We start from the raw sequence: 18,259 nt of genomic DNA, 5'->3' as shown, positions 1-18,259 counted from the left end.
AGAGCGATATAGAGATCATCAGTTTGTCATCCCACCAAACAGCAGTTTACATTCAAAGTTTTCTATTTTCTGTGCAAACTCTGTGGCTCTTTTGGCTGAGCAGATTGATCGCCGTGTTTCCCCTGGACCATGGAACACCTGGTACTCAGTGAAGGTCAGGGTTTTGATTAGAGAAGGGTTTGATTTGTTTGTGGCTGCAGGGATTCACGGCTTTGTGATATTGGACAGCTGTGGCCAGGACCTCATGTCAGAGCAGATTCTCGTGTCCCAGCCCACACAACACAGGTTTACATGGATCTGAACATCCTGCAGGAGGTGCTCAACCACAGAGTGCAGGCCGACTCTTAAACTCAGGAGTGTACGTTGGATTCGGGACGTGGTGTGAATACAAATATCATAGATCTCTGTCATGTATCTTGTTTGTCATAATAAAAAATATGTGTAATTATTTCCAGGATATATATGATTTTATAAAGGATCATAAAGGCACCTTAAAAGATCTGATGGACGACAGCAGTGAGGGGCAGAATATTTCTAGATGATTTAGTTTTATTTTTATCCTAGCATGACAGAGGAAGCCATCCATACTCAATATCACACTTCTTCTCCTTCTTAAACCCAAATTATACTTCTCACGTCTGTTTTGCAGTGAGGTTCTGCATAAATTTCACCATCTGCACATGTGTGGAACTTCTCTGTGCACACACCCAGAAGTCTGTGCTCATCCACTGTTAACCTCACTGTTATTTTTCCTTTGAGACAACTAATTACAGGAAGAATTAATAAGGTCATGGTGATTTGAGTTCTGTATTTCCAACAGAATCGTATAATAATGATATGATATTATTTTACATTATTAAAATCTCATGTTTTGTTGAATTTTTCAGAACGGATTTCCATGAAACTTGGTTAACGGATGCAGTTTGGGTCAGGGAGGAAACTATCAAATTTCTTTTAAATTGCAAGATAGGATAGTTCTTTTAACATTTTCCCTTGTTTTTCGATGGAAATAATTCATGGATCTAGACGAAAACCAGGCATGTTTATGGAACGAATATCTATGAAGCTGCCTTCAGACATGCACTGTCTTCCGGAGATACTCTTTCTCTGCAGCTGCTGTATGAGTGAATGCAACTGTCCGAGTAAGAACCTTTGAAGTTTCTGTGGACTTCTTCAACCTGGCCCCTAGCATACAGTCCGCAGACACTCTGGAGGAGCAACTGTGAAAACACAGCAGGAGACTCTTTGCAGAAGAAGGTGTATTGATGACTTTTTTAACATTAATCGACACAATAATATAAAAAGCTAATATTGCAGGATGACAAAGTGGTGCCATACACATAGAAGACAACGATTCGATGTCAAAAGAGTTTTTGGTGAAACGGTTGGACACCATTGCTGTAATCAAAAACATGTGATTCTGCATCAGAATTAACTAATTAAATCCTGTTTCTGCTGCTTCACCCCTCACATGAATCCTCCGGAGGATTTGTTGCTGTTTTGAATGTGTCTGATAAGAGAATCTCCCGCTGCATTGTGCATGGGTGAAAGGCAAACTCTGGAGAGAGTCCGTACCCAATTCTCCAGAGGGTCTCTCAAGTGTGTGAAATATTGTGCAGCTTGATTGAATTTAAGAGGTATGATGCTCCTCATTGGAGGTATGTGCTTTTCAAATTTTATGCGCGAATACGACATATTGTCACGTATACATATATATCCATATTTAATTAAAAAAATATAGTAGTAATAATCAATTCTTAATTTCAACCATATAATCTGGACCTGCACATGATATATTACATGTGCAAAAAAAGTGTTGTAACCTCTGTCTCTGGATAAAAAGATGAGTCTGATCATGTGTTTTTACATCATTCCCAACATCTTTCAGCATAGCTGCATCCAGTTAGAGGGCGATGTGTGAGAGAGGTGCAGTCTAGCACAAGGCTCCTGACTAGTGTCCTCTAACATATCCTCGTCCAGCAGGGGGTGTTGAATCTCAACAGCATAAATTCTCAAGATTGAATCATACTAACTGAAGTAATAATGTCCTTCTGTCATCCGTCATACTGACAATGTAGTACTTTGGATGGCTGATTCACAGGATGAGGGAGCGACATTCACAGCCTTCATAGAGAGCCAGTGCGAGAAACAGATAGAGACAACAGAGGCATGAGTCAGGCAGAGTGAGGAGAGAAGTTAAGAGGCGACAGAGAAAAGGAAAAGAGAGGGAGGGAATGGGAGAAGGAGGGAGGGAGGGAGCAGAGCTGGAGTCTGGTAGGAGGCTGCCTCTGCGGCCAGATGTGAAGTTTAGCAGGCAGCTTTGCCTCTCCTCAGTGGTGTTTCCCCTGGATTTTAACCTGCTGCTCAGTAAATCTGCTCTGGATATTTAACGGAAAATGTACGAACGACACAAGCGGAGGTACAGTCTCCGTGCCAAAGGAGAAAGAGCTGTAGACGTGGTTTTGATAAAGGTAGGCTCCCGATCCGCACTTGAAACAAAGTTGTTTAGTAAATGTAATGTCGTGCTGCTGCTTCAGTAATAACAGTCATTTGGAGAGAAGCTTTGAAAACAGTTGTTAAGTGCCTAAAACAAATAAATAAGTAAAGGCAAAAGCAAAAATGCAAGGTAAGAAGTTTAAAAGCAGGACCGAAATCTTATAAGTTAACCAGAAATGGTAGGTCAAAGATGATTCATGAATAAAATCCATTAAAGTGAATTTCATGAAGTGATTCAGCAGCGTAATCTCCTTCCAGGCAGAATGACTCTTATTCCTAAAAATCTGTCTGGGAAAAAAAAAGGTCTTTCTTAGTTAAAACATAATCGTAACTTTTCACAAAGTGCTTCAATGTGCTTTTGGAGTCGACTTCCAGTTGTGTAGTGACCGGTCTTTGCTGTATTGCTCCACTATCAACAGCCATGATTGCATGGTTGTTGATAGTGGCCCTCCAGACACAGGGTGCTGATTATTTTGGGGTGGAGTGTGGTTCTTACCTCTGCCTGGGTCTCTTGTAAGTGACAGATGCCTCCACTCGACCCCTCTCTATGGAATACCTGTGTATGGAACTAAATGAGGCTCAGACAGTTTCAGGTCTTTCAGGCCTATTTGCTCAGGACAGTGAGCGAGGGTCTGACAAACTGTAAAGCTAAAAGGGAACATAAAGACGGCTGATTTTCTTCAAATGACTGAATCCCAGCAGAGTTAGTATCTCTGTTTCTCTCAAAGGTTGTGTCACTGTACCGTACAGTTCTATGACAAACCACGTGAACTGTGTGTTTGATGGGCGCTTTCTAAATGGGATCTTTATAGCCACAAAAAGTTGAGCTATTTAAAGCCCAAGTGGCCGGTTCCCTGCTCGACACATATAGAACCCCTCATAACATCATGTGCACAGCAGAATTTCATTGTGGTTGAACAGGACAGTAGTTAACTCTGTTGGCATTTAAGTTACAAATAGTAATATCATTTAAAAATCTATGAAGTATAAAGGTGACAAAACTAAGTATCAGCCAACAGCCATCCACAAAAAAGCTCTACCAGGTGGGATCAGGGGTCATAAGGGGGCCACAATTTACATAGAGTGGCCAATTGTATTGCCAATATCCATAAACAATTCCACTTCGGGGGCCAATTAGATTTCAGTTTGGGCCGGTGCCCCCGCCCCTGTATCTGCCCCTGCTCTGTGTCTTCCCCATTCTCTCCCTCCATGTCACGCTTGAACTGTTTTGTCAATAAAAACAAAATGCCCCCATATCTAAACTACTAAACGAGTCTGGATAGATTTTTATTTAAACTAAGGTAATGACTCAATATTTCCTCTAGTTTGATGACTCTTAACTACGACCATAAGCTGGAGATCATAATACACAAACTAAACTATGTCCTACGTCATTGGAACATCTGAATGTCATTTGCTGAATGGGACACACAGAGTTGGAGGTACGGAGAGGACCATACGCATGAAGTGGATTGCTCTCTTTTATGTAACACCTCTCCTTAGTCACTTTCAAAACTTGTTCCTGATGTCAGCTCTTCTCAATAAATAGCAAGGATGAGAGAATGTGAGTGAAAGAGAGAGAGAGAGAGGGAAAGGGATAGAGATGGGATGGTGTGGGAAAGAGGCAGTGCCGGGCTAACGGTTTCCTCTGGCCTCAGATGGAAACAGGCATTCGGCCAAATGACTTCATTCCAACCAGCGTTTCACATCCCAGCATCTCTGCTGGCCTTGAGTCACAAAACACATCATTACTCCACTTACTTAGAACAGTAACTGTGAACACGCCTTTACACTAAATAGCATAGCATTACTGTATATACAGGCACATGTGGTTTCGGCACATGGGTCGCAAATAGGCAGAAAAGAACACTTCTCCAAATCTACTTTTGCTTTATTAGACTTTTGTTTGGCTCTTTAGCGAAATTTTTATATTCTCGATTATTTTATTTCACAGGAAAAGTCAAAGAAACAACCTCTGACACTGAAAAAATAATTCTGAATAAAACAAGTTTTCCGGTAGCAAGCAGAGGACTGATATTCAATTTCCCTTCACCCTGAAATGTTCTTTAGCAAAAACTCCCTGTCAGTTCAGCTTCAGCACTGTTCTGTAGTTGCCTGGGACCTCTGACCCCCCCAGTGAGGGGAGGTCAGAGGGCAGGCATTCAGTAGAAGCCGCACTTCGGAAGTGGTCTTAAAAATCTGATTTAAAATCCCAGCAAAAACCTTCAACTGTCACTATAAGGGGCCGATGTGTCTTTTATCCTGTTGTAAGGGTTTGGTTGGTTGAACTCCGAGTGTCACTTCCAGTGAGCAACAGAGAAACTCTCTGTCCTCACGTCTGCACCCAGCCGCCCTCAGGGATCAAACTGGGTTTACATACCTGGCTGGAAACAGTCACTCAGTCCGCCATGGCATCCTTCAGCCCTGCGGAACCTCTCTGGCCTCCTGCCTGTTTAGAAACAAGGCAGCCGCCCAAGTCCCGTCTGCCGCTGCGCACACCCACTCACACTAGTCTGCCTTTTTTATTTTTAAACCAGATGTGTTTTTACTGGGTACAGTTTGGATTCCCCCGACACTCCAAATATGTTCTGTTCTGAATTCAAGTTACCAGTTTGGTGGGGGGGTCGGTTCCACGCTCACAGGCTGACTGACTCGCTGGAACACTCGCGCGAGGAATTTGTGTCTCACACTCTATGCCTCTGAATTTTTGTTTAGAACAAAATGTATTTACAACCTCATTGATCTTACTACAGAAGCCTCTGGGCTTCTCTCGGGAAAATATGCTTCCTCAAGTTCACGTGTCCTTAAGATAATCAATAACTTTCGTAGCAGCATCATTGCTGCTCTGTATCCATCCGTGCTGAACTAAGTGAGGAGAAGTTGAAGCTATGATATTTGAGAAGCTTCTGTTTTGTACCGACTGATCTTTTTTTTTTCATTTTTTAATTTTGGTCACCATTCATCCAACCAACAAATATAGGGTCAGACAGGGTGAAAATGCAACCTCCATCCTTTAGGTAAAACTAGAAAAAGATGTGGAGAAAATAAAGTATACAATCACAAAAATTGGAAGACAGTATAAAGACATACGAATGCACTTGTTGGAAGTCGCTTTGGATAAAAGCGACAGATAAATAATATATAATGTAATGAAATAAGAATAAATGTATGTCTTAGTAAAAGATTAAATGCCTGTAGAATATCACAGTTGCCATTGAAGTGTGTGTGTGTGTCTGTGTTTGTGTGTGTGTTTTATACAGTTGTTGAATGCAAATAAATAAATATACAAGTGTAGAATATGTAATTTAATCTAAAGCAGGCACTTCCACATATTGAATTTCCACTCTCAAGTTGTTCTGCTGGTTCATGGTGGGGAAACTGTCAGAAGGGAAACTACTTGGAGCGGCTGTTTCCTTTACTTTGGCTTCAGCCTGCGTTTCATGCAGGTTCCCTTGTTTCTGTTTGAAGTTCTGCTGTCACTGCTTCCCACTTGTAGCCTTTATGTAATTTGTAGCAATCACTGGCAATCTTTCCTCTTTTGAGCACAACCTGTGCGAGCATTTCTACACGTATGTGTGTGTTAGTCTGGTGTGTACTTGCGCCCTCTGTGACCAGCTAATCTTTCCTCGTCAGCGTGTTTGTTCTCTCTCAGTGGGCTCTGTTTGATATCTGAACACAGCTGTGAGAAAAGAAAAAAAAAGCCTGTGTGTGTGCTGTCTGTGCGTTCAACTGTGTGCGTGGGATTTCTGCTGTGGTGTGCACGTGATGCTTGATGAGTGAAATAAAGGAGCACAAGCGAGTTTGTGATGTGTGTGTGTGTGTGTGTGTGTGTGTGTGAAGATGGGGGAGCATGTACATGGAGCCAGTTGGTATGTAAGAAGTTGTGTGGGAATGCATAAGTGTATGATCACAGTGGGTGCTTTGAGATACACACATATGCACGTGCACGCACGCACACACATGCACAGACCACTCCCCAGCCAGGACAACTGAGCTCAGTGTTCCTCTGGCTCTTTGCAGGCTTGCCAGTAATCTGCAGTGGGACAGTTGAGGGTTAGCTGTTTAGAAACTATGCTCAGCCCCCTCACCCCCCAAAGCATTCTGGGAGTGTCAACCTTGCCTGTTGGTTGGGAATCACTCATCCCTGTCTCTGTTAGTGCTTTGATTAGAATAATCTCCTGACTTTTCTCCTTTCATTTCCGCCGCTTTTCTCTCTTCTTCAATAACTGCTGTGCATGTTGTCCACTTTAGTTTTAATGTCTTTCCCTCCAGCTCTCTGTTTGTGTGAAACTGTACCATAAGGCGTAGGTGGGCAATTTAAACCCCACATGGAAATGGGGAACTTTTACAATGAGAAGGCAACTACAGAATGTAAACACATTTTGAGGCTGTTGCCATGAATTTGAATGCACCGTTGGATCTGATGGAAATCCTAATTATAGCTTTAAAAGCACATTTCAAGCAGAAATTCTAAACACTTTCTGGTTCCAGCTTCTCAGATGTGAGGATTTGCTGCTTTTATCTGTTTTCATGTGAATGATAATTGAACATACTTGAATCTTGGACTGACGGTATGTAAAACAACCATTTGATCTTTCTGAGCTCAGGGAAATTGTACAAGTGTAACAAACAAGATTAATGATTTGAATCAGTGAGTTTTAAAGGTGTAGATGGTCACTGTTTCTCTTTGATTCTCGTCTTTGAGCTCAGCTAACCTGCTGTCTTCTGCCCTGTAATCAGCAGACAGACTTTAAGAGTGATATCAAGGTGGGTGGGGCCATGAAAAATTATAATAATTGCAATATAATTTTCATCAGATTCATAAAATGTTTTAATATTCGACATCAACTGAATATTTTGATCTTAAAAGTAGGAATCAACAATTTGTGTCTGCAACACATTTTATCATATTTGTTCAAATCCTTCCCACATCCCAAAAGCATCAATAAATACGTTTATCTGAAAAACCAAAGTAGAAGAAATAAAACACGACCAATCTTTGCTGGTGTACCTGTCTGTCACTTACTGATGTGACTGCGTGCACCCTGCCTTTGCTCACAGAACGCTCTATGATAGTCCAAAGTAGGCGAGTGAATTACAGAAAAGTTGGCTTCTTGGGTTGATGGGTAGGATGGGATGTATCGTTTGCATTTTTTCAAAGAGTATTTCCCAAAACGTCAGACTAACCCTTGAAAGTGATTTGCTGCTCCAATGTTTTCTTGTCTTATATTGTCTTATCTAAGATCCTTTGCTCCCTTTTCTCATTCAGAAATCTCAACACTGACTTACATCTTAGTAAATCTAATAAAATTTACATATTACATTGTTGGTTTCTTCTCCACATAGATCTAATGAACTAGTGGACTGTTCACAACCAACGACCTGATAAATGTCAATATATACGGTTGTATCCATAGGTGTGTAAAAGTCCAAGCTGATTCGGTGGCCCAGGGTGGATCTGCATCTTTTTGTTCCCCTGATTCACACAAGGTTGTTGCCTTTAGATTAGTGACTTATTCTGGAGGTTCCTTTGTACGTAGCCAAGTTTAAAGGGCTGCGCTAAAGCCTGTTGATCTGAGCTGGGCTTAACCTGGGTTTACCGGGGTTCAGGGTTAAATGGGAAGAATTAAGGAGGGGGGAAACAAGCTACTGTAGCAGCATAGAAAAAAGGAAAAAACATTGATAGATGATCTTGAAAGATGATAAACATCTTAAAAGAAAGAAGCATCAATTCTCCACTACAGACGATTTAGCTGCAGTTCAGAAATCACAAAAAAACCAAAGCCATGTTGTCAGCCAATAAGGTTCTTGTAACAGGAGTCTCTCGTGAAGAGCTAGGTCTTTGCAATCTGGCTTTGTTAATAGATTATTAATCTGTTTTCGGTTCACTTGGTTTGTTTCAGACACATTCAAAGTCAAAGCTCATCATCTTTATCTGCGTCTCGTTGATGGAGCTCATTAAAACACAATGAGCTCCTCTGAGTCTGTAAGCTTCACATTCAGAGCTGTCAGTCACGTCTGCACAGCTTCGGCCAAACTGTCGAAGCTTTTGTCTTGCCTGCGATGAGGGAGGGGGGGCTGCCTGTGGCTTTTGTAGCTAAACCAGCTCTCTCACTCACTTGCGCGTACACACACACACTCAATCGCCCCCACACACACACACCCACACACACCCACACACACACACACACACACACACACACACACACACAGCTGTTTTGTAGACAGTCAGACCACAGAGGAAGCAGAGCCCCAGCGTTGTGTGTGTACAGCCAACCACAGATCTCTGACAGGCAGTGTGTGTGTGTGTCAGTGTGTTTGACTTGGTGTCAGTGTGACTGTTAGTTCTGAAGGCTGAAATCAGGCCAAACTCAGATCTTTGCGAACAGTTCCTCTAGGAGATGGAACCGGAGTGTAGCTGCTAAATCCTATGAGTCCACTCAAGCCTGCGTTTATAAAGAGTGTCTTATCGTTGCTTCCCATCCTGTGAGCCGAGCAGCACTTCCTAACAGACGCATCAGTCTGCATCATAATTTCTCTGTGGGTGACTATCACATGTTGCTCAGGCTGATTCAGTGTCTTCCTGTTTCTCTGTAGATCCACCGAGACAGAGAGGCGTCGTTTAATCAGCCCTGCAACACTCAGCACTCAGGTAAGACTCCTTGCTCGCCACTATTTGTCCAAATTGGCTGGTCTCAAAGGCGTTACGTATTCAAACAGCTGTTTTGTACATTGTTCTGTGCTTTGCTTTTTAAATATAAAATGATTTATGTCTGCTTCTATAAGCTCCACTGCGAGGCTACTTTCCCATCAGTGACAAATGTGTCACGCTGGGTCAGTCATGCATTAATGTTTATGGAAGATGTTTATGTCTCTTGTCTCACGGAGCCCATTTGTTTGACGCGATGGCAAATTTATGTTTGGCCCGGTGACTCCTCAAGCAATCTGCTTGAATGTCGCTGACACAAAGCAAAGACACTTGTATCGTTTGAGCTTCTGCATTTTGACAACAGCCATTTTTTCTCATATTCAATACTGTAGCTCAACAGCCTCTGTCTGCCTCTTTTTTCTACTCTAAAGAAAAAAGTGTGAAATACTAAATCATATATTTGACAGGACGAGGTTTGGCTGTTAAATGTTTGTATTTTAAGGAGCCTGATAACCTCTGATTTTGCGTCTCTGCTGTCATTAAATATCTTCGGCTCTTTGGCCTTACTCGAGCCAAATAATTTTGAGTACACCGAAATTACAAAGGTGACAATTATAATCAGCCCTGCTTCTCTCTGTGAAACCTTTAGCCTTTTGATAACCAACAGTTTAGTTGTGGTTTGCATAGTCAATCTGCGGATATATTTTTTGTACCTTTAACCTGTGGCTAAGCTGCCCTACGCTGGAATCTCGCATATGAGTTGGAAGTTTTAACCGTAATGCTGCTGATTCACATTGCATGGAGTGACGTCATGTGGTGAGAACGGTTTTGTGGTTCGTCTGGTTGATGAGGTGTTTTTCCATGTACTTCTCTTTAGCATTGACATATTAGCATGAGAAGTCAACTATGCTGTGTGTGTCTCGAGCATGATCGATTGTCGTCCTTATGAAGATCGACTTTTCAAAAAGTTGTATACTGATACTTATAGGTCATGTTGGAGTTGGAGCAAATCCTTTTGTGCAGACTTGGTTTAATTTACTTTTGTTTGTTTAAAAGTAGTTGGAAATTGGGTTACAGAGAGAGGAAAGGGAGGCGATTATATTACTGGGAAGAATGGGGCTAGGGCAATTGGATCAATAATAGTATACAATATGTGTCAGTTAATAGCCAGGGTCATCTGTGCAACATCTAAATAGCATTGGCATTGTTAGGCAAAGTTTTGATGAGCTGCACAGTATGTGTTTGTGTTTGTATCTCATGCTCAGACAGCATGTGCACAAGGATGTGGATGAACGCCATATGCACGTCAATGATTTGATATATATTTTTGCCAACAGCTCAGGGTGGATAAGTTGGTGTTCTTCCAGTTGACCCTTTCTGTATTCCACTTGCCCCTCTGGAGTGTTTGGAAGAGACCCAGTCAATGTAACAGAGCTAATTAATGTTGACGCCAGTGGTGGTGAAGAGAAACAGCAGGATGGACAGTAGAAACCCTGCGGTCACAGATGTGATCTTTGCTCTGCAATTGTTTTTTGAAAGTTTCTAATACAATAAATTGTTTTGGAATTTTATGAATCTCTTACAAGCAAATTGTATTTACCCCAATTCTATTTAAATTCCAGTTCACTTTTATATGAATGTCTTTTAATTGTTAACAAGACATCAAATTTTCTAGCAAAATACCCTTTGAGGCATTGAAGCTGTCAACTAAATGCTAAGGTAAGCATGCTAACATGCTTATAATGACAATTATACCATGGTCACTTTAAGACTTTATCATAACATTTACTAATGAGCATAAAATAAATAACAGAGACTGATGCAGGTTTTGCAAGTTTTCAGTTACAAAGCAAAGTATTGCATGGATTTCAAGTTGACTTCATGGTGGTACGAATTGTGCTGACAGGGTTTTACCAAAGTTCATATATTTTAATCTGAGGACCACAAATTTGTGTACATTTCATAGCTATCCATTCTATTTGTCAAGAAGTTTCACTCTGGACCAAAGAAAGTGACAGGATGTTGAGGTCCCCTTGAGTCTCTCTGCTTTTGGGACAAAAACAACGTGTCATTAAAGCAAACAGCTGATTGCTGCCTCTGCAGCTGTGAATTTATTTTAGTCAGTATATGGGGAACAACTTGAGGAGGAAGCTCAATCTTAGAAATTTCTGATGTTGACACATACATGTCTGCCTGGGGAAGAGCAATGGCAAAGATAAGAAAAACGTGATTGTTTGACCTCCATAAGATGAGTCTGTCAACAGAGACCAGTCTCAATAAAAAAAAAGGCCAACAGATCGATGAACTGGATCAGACTGAGAACAAACTGCATTTTATGTGCGTGGAAAACAGATGAAACATCTGTCCTCCAGATGGAGAGGAAGAGGAAAAGATAGGTTCGAAAGGACACGATGAAGAAATAGAGGGGAAATAAAGGTGAAAAGAGAGGGATAAAGAAAGAAAAAAAGGAGCGTTAGACGGAAGTATAATGTAAGGGTGGGATTTCCTGTGCAGCAGCTGGAACAAGTCAACATTGCTTCCTTTCTGGTGGAAATATACTTCTCGATCAATCTCTTTCTCTCTCTTTCTGTGTTTCTGTCTTTGCCTCTCTCCAACTGTGTCTCTCTTTATGCTTATTTATTGAGGGTAGCAACAGAAGGTAACCACAGCAGGGATCTGGCTGCTTGTAAATCTCTAATCCACCCTTCACTCATAAGAGCCGAAGACAGTAGAATACAAGAAACACTACATTTTAAAAGTTGTATCTGAAATCTGTGCCTGATTTACTTAAAGTGACAGTAGACAGCCTTCCCACCTAAAGTGTTATTAATGTTCACGGAAATGAATTGGTGAAACCTAAACGTTTCATCCAGTTAGTGAAGACGTACCTACAAAACTGAAGTCATTCTCACCAGCTTCATGCAGCTCTACTTGGTGTGTTCTGCTCAGTAACAAACATTAGCCTGCTAACATGCTCAAGATCTACAGAGTCAGATTGAAAACCGTTGTTTTCAGAATCAAATCCTAATTGAAAAGAAACTTATAATACCTGTGATAATGCTGTTCTGATGAGCCAAAATATGAGGTATTTAGGTATTTGTGAAACTTGAACCAACTACTATACAGACTATATACTGTTATTGGAATCAACAGGCCAATCTTCTGATATCTCTCCTCGACATCCTACAATTATTTTTCCGTTATCCTCTATTTTTGTAATATTCTGACTTTTTATCTTAAAATTGTGACCTTATTCTCGTAATATTAGGACTTCATTCTAGAACTATTTCAAGTTTATTCCCCAAATCGACCTACCCCCCATCAAATGGCTGTGATGCTCTGATGATCATGGTATACTCTTTGTGCTGTAATTATGATAAATAGTGAATAAATGGATGATGACTTATTTCAGACAGAGCTCTAAACTCTCACAGTCAAGACCCTAGATGATACTTGGTTACAGAACAGAAAACCATATGGTGAGGGGAGTTGTGGGAATTGACCTTCTGTCAAAGGTCATTGTGAATGGGCTGACTCAGGAAACATGACTTGCAAATAAAGGTCAAGGTTAAACTCACAACAGCGACCACAGTGAGGCTCTGCTTGTGTGTTATCTGTCAGTGTGTAACACTATTACTTGGCCAATACCTCTTTCTGTATTTGTTAATATCAAAAGCAGATCATACTATACAGATATGGAGTAGATTTAGATGCACAAACGGGACACAAGAGCACTTGGTTTAGACTTTTGTGCAGAACAGACTATAAACAGGAATTGAATCTGTACAGATCCTAGTTTGTAATTAAGGATGGAGCAGGACCAGCTTCACTATGGTTAATGTCCTGTTGGAAGGCCGCAGCTTGCCTGGCTGCCTGTGGTTCACTAGGCTGTGTTCAGAGTCACGCTTCTGCTGCTGCACACTGCTGTTTGTTATGTTCTATGATACATTTATCACGGGTGAAGCCTGTTTTTCCTAAACTCAATTCAGTAACCCTTATTTATAGAGAAGGAGACACGTTGGGTGTGCCTTGCGCTGTGAGTACACAAAGACATCAGAGTAAAAGGTGGTTTTGACATGTGTAAAAGTGAAGGTTGAAATTACATTTTGGTTCAGCATACTTTTCAAAATATGTTCGAGGAAGGAGAGATTTATAAATCAGTGAAAATTAAAAGCTTTTTTCATTAGGTACTTCAATAATTTAATACATTTAATGGAACAAGTTCCTCAAACAACTTTTCATACAAAAATTATTTTGGAGCCTTTAAATAAGTGGAAAGATTTAGACATATGACAGGATTTACATATTTCACTCATCCTAGATTCTTCAGTTAATTAGGTACAGTATAACAGAAGTGTTTGGGTCCATTGGTCATATGTTAGTAAGTGAGACTTAAGTTGATTGTAATAATTGTATGGGCTATTCACAAAAAAGTTCTGAGTATATACAGTTTATCCTGCTCCAATACATTGCCTAGAATCAACACATTTTTATATTGTTTTTTTGTTTTGTATATGAATGTGTTTTGCTCTTCAATTGGTATGATACTGAATTAATTCAGTCCATCTACTGCTTAGGAGCTGCTCTGTTCCTTCAGACTTGAACACTAAAAAAGGAGCCGGTGCAACTCAACCTGTGGTGTTCAGAGTGTCTCCGATGTGCGAGTCCCTCGTGGTTTTCAGCTTTGTAGAAAGACTGACTGGCTGCTGTCACCATCTGCAAACTGCCAGCCCAGTCGCACAAAGAAATTTTGCCATATTCTCTGAAAATACAGGACAAGGAAATGTAGAGTAAAAGGAGTGCTGATATTATCTGCACCGAGGGGAAACGGTTAAGATAGCCTCAGTGGTGACTTATCTGGACTAACAGTAGGAAAATGTAGGGATGGGTGTTTTTAGTGCAGGGAGATGCTTTATCTGTTATTTATCACCAGGTCTCATTGCTACAAATAGATTTTTTTTGCATCATAGCGACTTTTCAATTTTTCCTCTGCTGCATTCCTCTAACAACAAACATTTCTCCTCCTCGGTTGTGCTTTTCTTTAACAAACATCACATTGAAAACACCAACAGCAGTAACTGTTTGTTTGACCTGAGTAGGTTCTGCATTTACAGCATCTCCTGAGCTATGAAAAGAGCTTAGGTGTTTCAAAATGAAGATATGTTTCTTTTGTTTGCCCATGTGGAGATCTAGATATGTAATATTTTTTTCTTGGATGGACCCACTGTTCTCCCCAAATGAAAGTCAAATAAATTATATTTAAATAAATGAGTTAATATATAATCCAGTTGTATGAACTAATTTACATTAACAACGTTAACCACCCACTATGTTATCAGATAACTTTACACCTGTTCTCAGTGTGTGTTGTGTGTTGTGTGTTGCATGTGTTTGTGTGAGAGTGAGAGAGTGAGAGTGTGTTTGAAACAGCTGACAAAACTCACAGTCCCCTGCTAGTTTTGGTGGACAGGTGCGAGGTAGTGGAGAAAAAAAACCTTCCATCATCCACCACGGTCAGCACCACCACCCAACACACACACATTCACACACGCTCACAGAGGAACTAGGAGCAAATGAAGAACTAACGCTAAAATGGTTTTACATTAACTTCCACATCCACCGTGTTGAAGTTAACGCTCCACTGTCTGCAGCGCTTACAGTCAAAGGTCAGTGTAGCTTTCGTGTTTGGACTGTGATGTTATACAGCATAATTTACAAGAAACCTGCTTTTAATGAAGCCATGAGGTAACAGTCTATTTAATAAAACAACATAATACATAGGGCCCTGTGAAAACAGTGTTCAGGGATTATTTGATGGGCAGAACTGCAGCAATTAAACTTGTGACCTTTCTACTGCAGATTTTTTTTTATATACGTGTCCTAAGGGGAAACAACAGAAATAATCCTCTGCATGTCTCAATTTGGCTTATAGTCACAAACCTCTACAGTGTTGGATGTAGACTTTAATTTCATTTAATATTATGATTCGAATGCCTGAGACCTCTGAAGACCTTGTTCATATTCAGAATTAAATATAATGTCCTTTCATGGCTTTGTCAAGCTCTGTAATTACAAATGATGTTTTATTGCATCAGTTCTCAAATATTTTAACATTGAAATGCACAATTTTAATTCCACTCAATTATGTGAGCAGCTGATAAGTTCACCCTCTCAAGTAAAGAACATGACTTCGTTTACACAGCGGGCCCAAGTGGCCACAATCAGATTATTTTTTCCCCTGTGTGACCCCGAACTGATTGTTTAATGACACATGGAATCTGATCTTTTCAAATCGGATTTGTATCCCTTTTATATGTGGGTCTAAATTAGATGCAGATCTGATTTTTTGATACGGGACCTCAGTCTGAACAGCCATGTGACCCATCTCTGAATTCACTGCGACTTTTACATCACTCTAGATCGACGTTCCTCTTAATTTACGTGGGTGAGGGAGTCACCCGGCGAAAACAATCATGGACGACAGCTGCTACAAAGGTAGTCATTGAGGTTTTAGACCTCATAAGTACTTGGGGTGACACCTCTGTAAGCAAAACCTGAGGGTCTGAGTCTCGTGAATGGAGCTTCCTCATTAATGCTGTGTAAAAACTTGCAGTAATGTCTGTTACCCTCACTAACATCCCACCTCCTGACCCCCTGATGGCCTCATCCTCAGCTGATTGGAGCTTATTTTGCAGCTTCATGTTAGTACCACCCTCAGGATTCTCAGAGCTCCTCTAATAGCCCCCTCCAACTTGTAACATGAGAGCTGATTCAGGTCACTTACTGTAGGACCTGCTCTGCTTGTTCAGACTTTAACACAAAAATAAAAAATAGTTGGTGCAGCACAATGTTTGTGCTTACGGCTACATCCATGCAACAATCTCCAAGTAAAATGATCACTATCCATACAAGCATTTTGGCTCTGTACTTGATTTATCCCTGTCCATACTAACACACCTGAAAACACCTATTACATGACCACTGTTGTACTCTGGGCATAAGATTTTGGTGTGCACAGGAAGCATTTGGTTGTTAGTTGCAGAAAGAGCTAGGCTACAAACGAGAAGCAGAAACCCATGACTGTCAGCTACGTTTGTAAATGATGATCCATGTTGGGTTCTGCACTGGTAACTGAGGGTTATGCCAGTTGTTTTCTTCTGGAAAGGGGTCATGTAATAGGAGCTTGGCAAATCAGCGAAAGCCAAAAAGACCCAATCAGCCAGCCGTTGTGAGTGTGTAGTTATCGTTTCCAAACATCTCCGTTTCTGCCTGACCAGACTAAAATAGAGCCACGGGAGTTTTCAAACTTCTAAATTTTAGCGGCTCCAAAAACTCCAAAGTTAGGGCGTAGCAGAGTTGATGCATTTTCAAACAAAACTGAGTTGCGTAATGTAGCCTTAGACCTCAGAGTGTATCCAGAGTGCCTAGTCCTCTGTGTTTTCTCAGCTCTGTCACCATCTACAAACAATCACACAAAGAAACTGGAACAAATTTGACCTGTCATGATCTCAGAAAAATTTGGACAGGGAAATGTGAGGGTAAATAGGAAAAAAAGGCATTTATTCTATAAGTGCTGCTATTTTCTGCACTGAGGGGAAATCAGTAACCTAAGTGGCGACGTATGTAGACTGACAGTGTGAACATGTACAGCAGAATGTTATAAGATTGGGATGCCTTTTGGATACTTTATTTTTTCTGTTATTTATCACCAACTCTCATTTCTACAGATGCTTTTTGATGATGTCTACTGTAGTTTTCAGTTTTTTCATTCATCTAACAACAAGCATTTCTCCTCCCGAGTTCTGCTTGGCCTCCTTTCTTCATAAAACACCAACAACAGTGCCTATTTGACTGCAACCTTTGACCTGGTTCAGCATTAGCGTGGAAAATTGCTGCCATTTTTCTTCATCTCTCAAGATCAATCACCTTTGATTTTTGCAGTTGAGGGAAACTTTCATAATCCCTTAACTTGGCAATAAATATCGAAGTTTTTAGTTTTCTCTACTCTTTATGAAGACACTCTTATACCTCTTCTACACCAACATTTGAGGGTATACGCAGATTTTTTAATCATGTGTAAATCCACAAAATAAAGGTGATTGACTCTTAGCCCATTGCCAACAGCAGTTTGCATTTCTTTTCTTTTTTAACCTGGTGGGTCATGTTCGACGTCCCAGCCGTGTCTGAGACTGAGAAGCTCTCTCATCTTGCTGTCTTGCCAGCGTTGAATCTTTCACCATATGAAGAAAAAACTGTTGCACATTGTTTTTGTTGATGTAAAAAACATCAAGTACACAAACGTAAAGTGCTTTTAATCCGCCCATGCCCGGAAGTTCAATGTGCGTCGTAAAACTGCCCAGAAAAGTGGAGGATCAGCTTCTAGACTGACAAAGTAAAGAAGAAGAAGAAGAAATTAATGTGTTCGCCTCAGTGTCACGTTTTCATTACTGCCGATTGGAGCTGATAAAAACCTGTGTCTACTGCAGACTCATTTGACGTGGGAGTGAATGCTGATTGTATCCATCCCATTGCAGAAAAAAGCCAGATTTCAGTGGGTGTTTTGTCCAGTGGAAAAGGGGCTACACTGTATGGCCACATATACAGGACACACACATGCACAGATGGAACTTCCTCCCGCTCACATGACTGCAAGGGACGATAAGTAATCCTGAGGGATAAAGAACGACTTCCGCTTTTCACGCAGAAAATAGAAATGAGAAATGATGCAAAATAACAAACCCCGGTGAATGATCTCATCCAGTTGTTCTTGGCAGCGGGCTAAAGTCAGCCTGCTGTTATACGTTTGTGGCTGCGGGTGCAATCTTCCTCTTTTAGTCAGCTGTGGGAGACATATCTGTACATGTCCTTACATGTACAGAAAAATCTCGGATGCAAAACACCATTGCATTAGAAGTGTTGTTCTGTGTGCAGACTTGAGGATGGATTGCTTATCGCTGGGTAAGGGGCCTTATATATATTTTTTAACTTAAAAATGACTCATGGTGGGATGCTACTGAATAGCTGCTGTGGTTAAGAAACATTGGGGCCCTGCTGAGAGGCAGTGACCTGGGACTTCAGGCCAAAAGTTTTCTACGAGAGCATTCTGTTAAAGCT

The 18,259-nt window shown here is 40.9% G+C and overlaps 1 protein-coding gene across 9 annotated transcripts in view; it reads left to right on the top strand.

Annotated features, from left to right (window-relative positions):
* Window positions 1-18,259, top strand: part of LOC132998410 (A-kinase anchor protein 13) — a 109,904-nt gene that overhangs the window by 45,752 nt on the left and 45,893 nt on the right. For all 9 annotated transcript variants that reach the window (XM_061068038.1, XM_061068039.1, XM_061068046.1 and 6 more), the window contains exon 10: window positions 9,094-9,148. In XM_061068038.1, coding sequence (XP_060924021.1) covers window positions 9,094-9,148 — 55 coding nt within the window. The remainder of the gene's footprint in view (window positions 1-9,093; window positions 9,149-18,259) is intronic.

Source organism: Limanda limanda, chromosome 3, assembly GCF_963576545.1.
Source record: "Limanda limanda chromosome 3, fLimLim1.1, whole genome shotgun sequence".
Classification (NCBI taxonomy): Eukaryota; Metazoa; Chordata; class Actinopteri; order Pleuronectiformes; family Pleuronectidae; genus Limanda; species Limanda limanda.
This window is presented reverse-complemented; position numbering and strand designations above follow the sequence as displayed.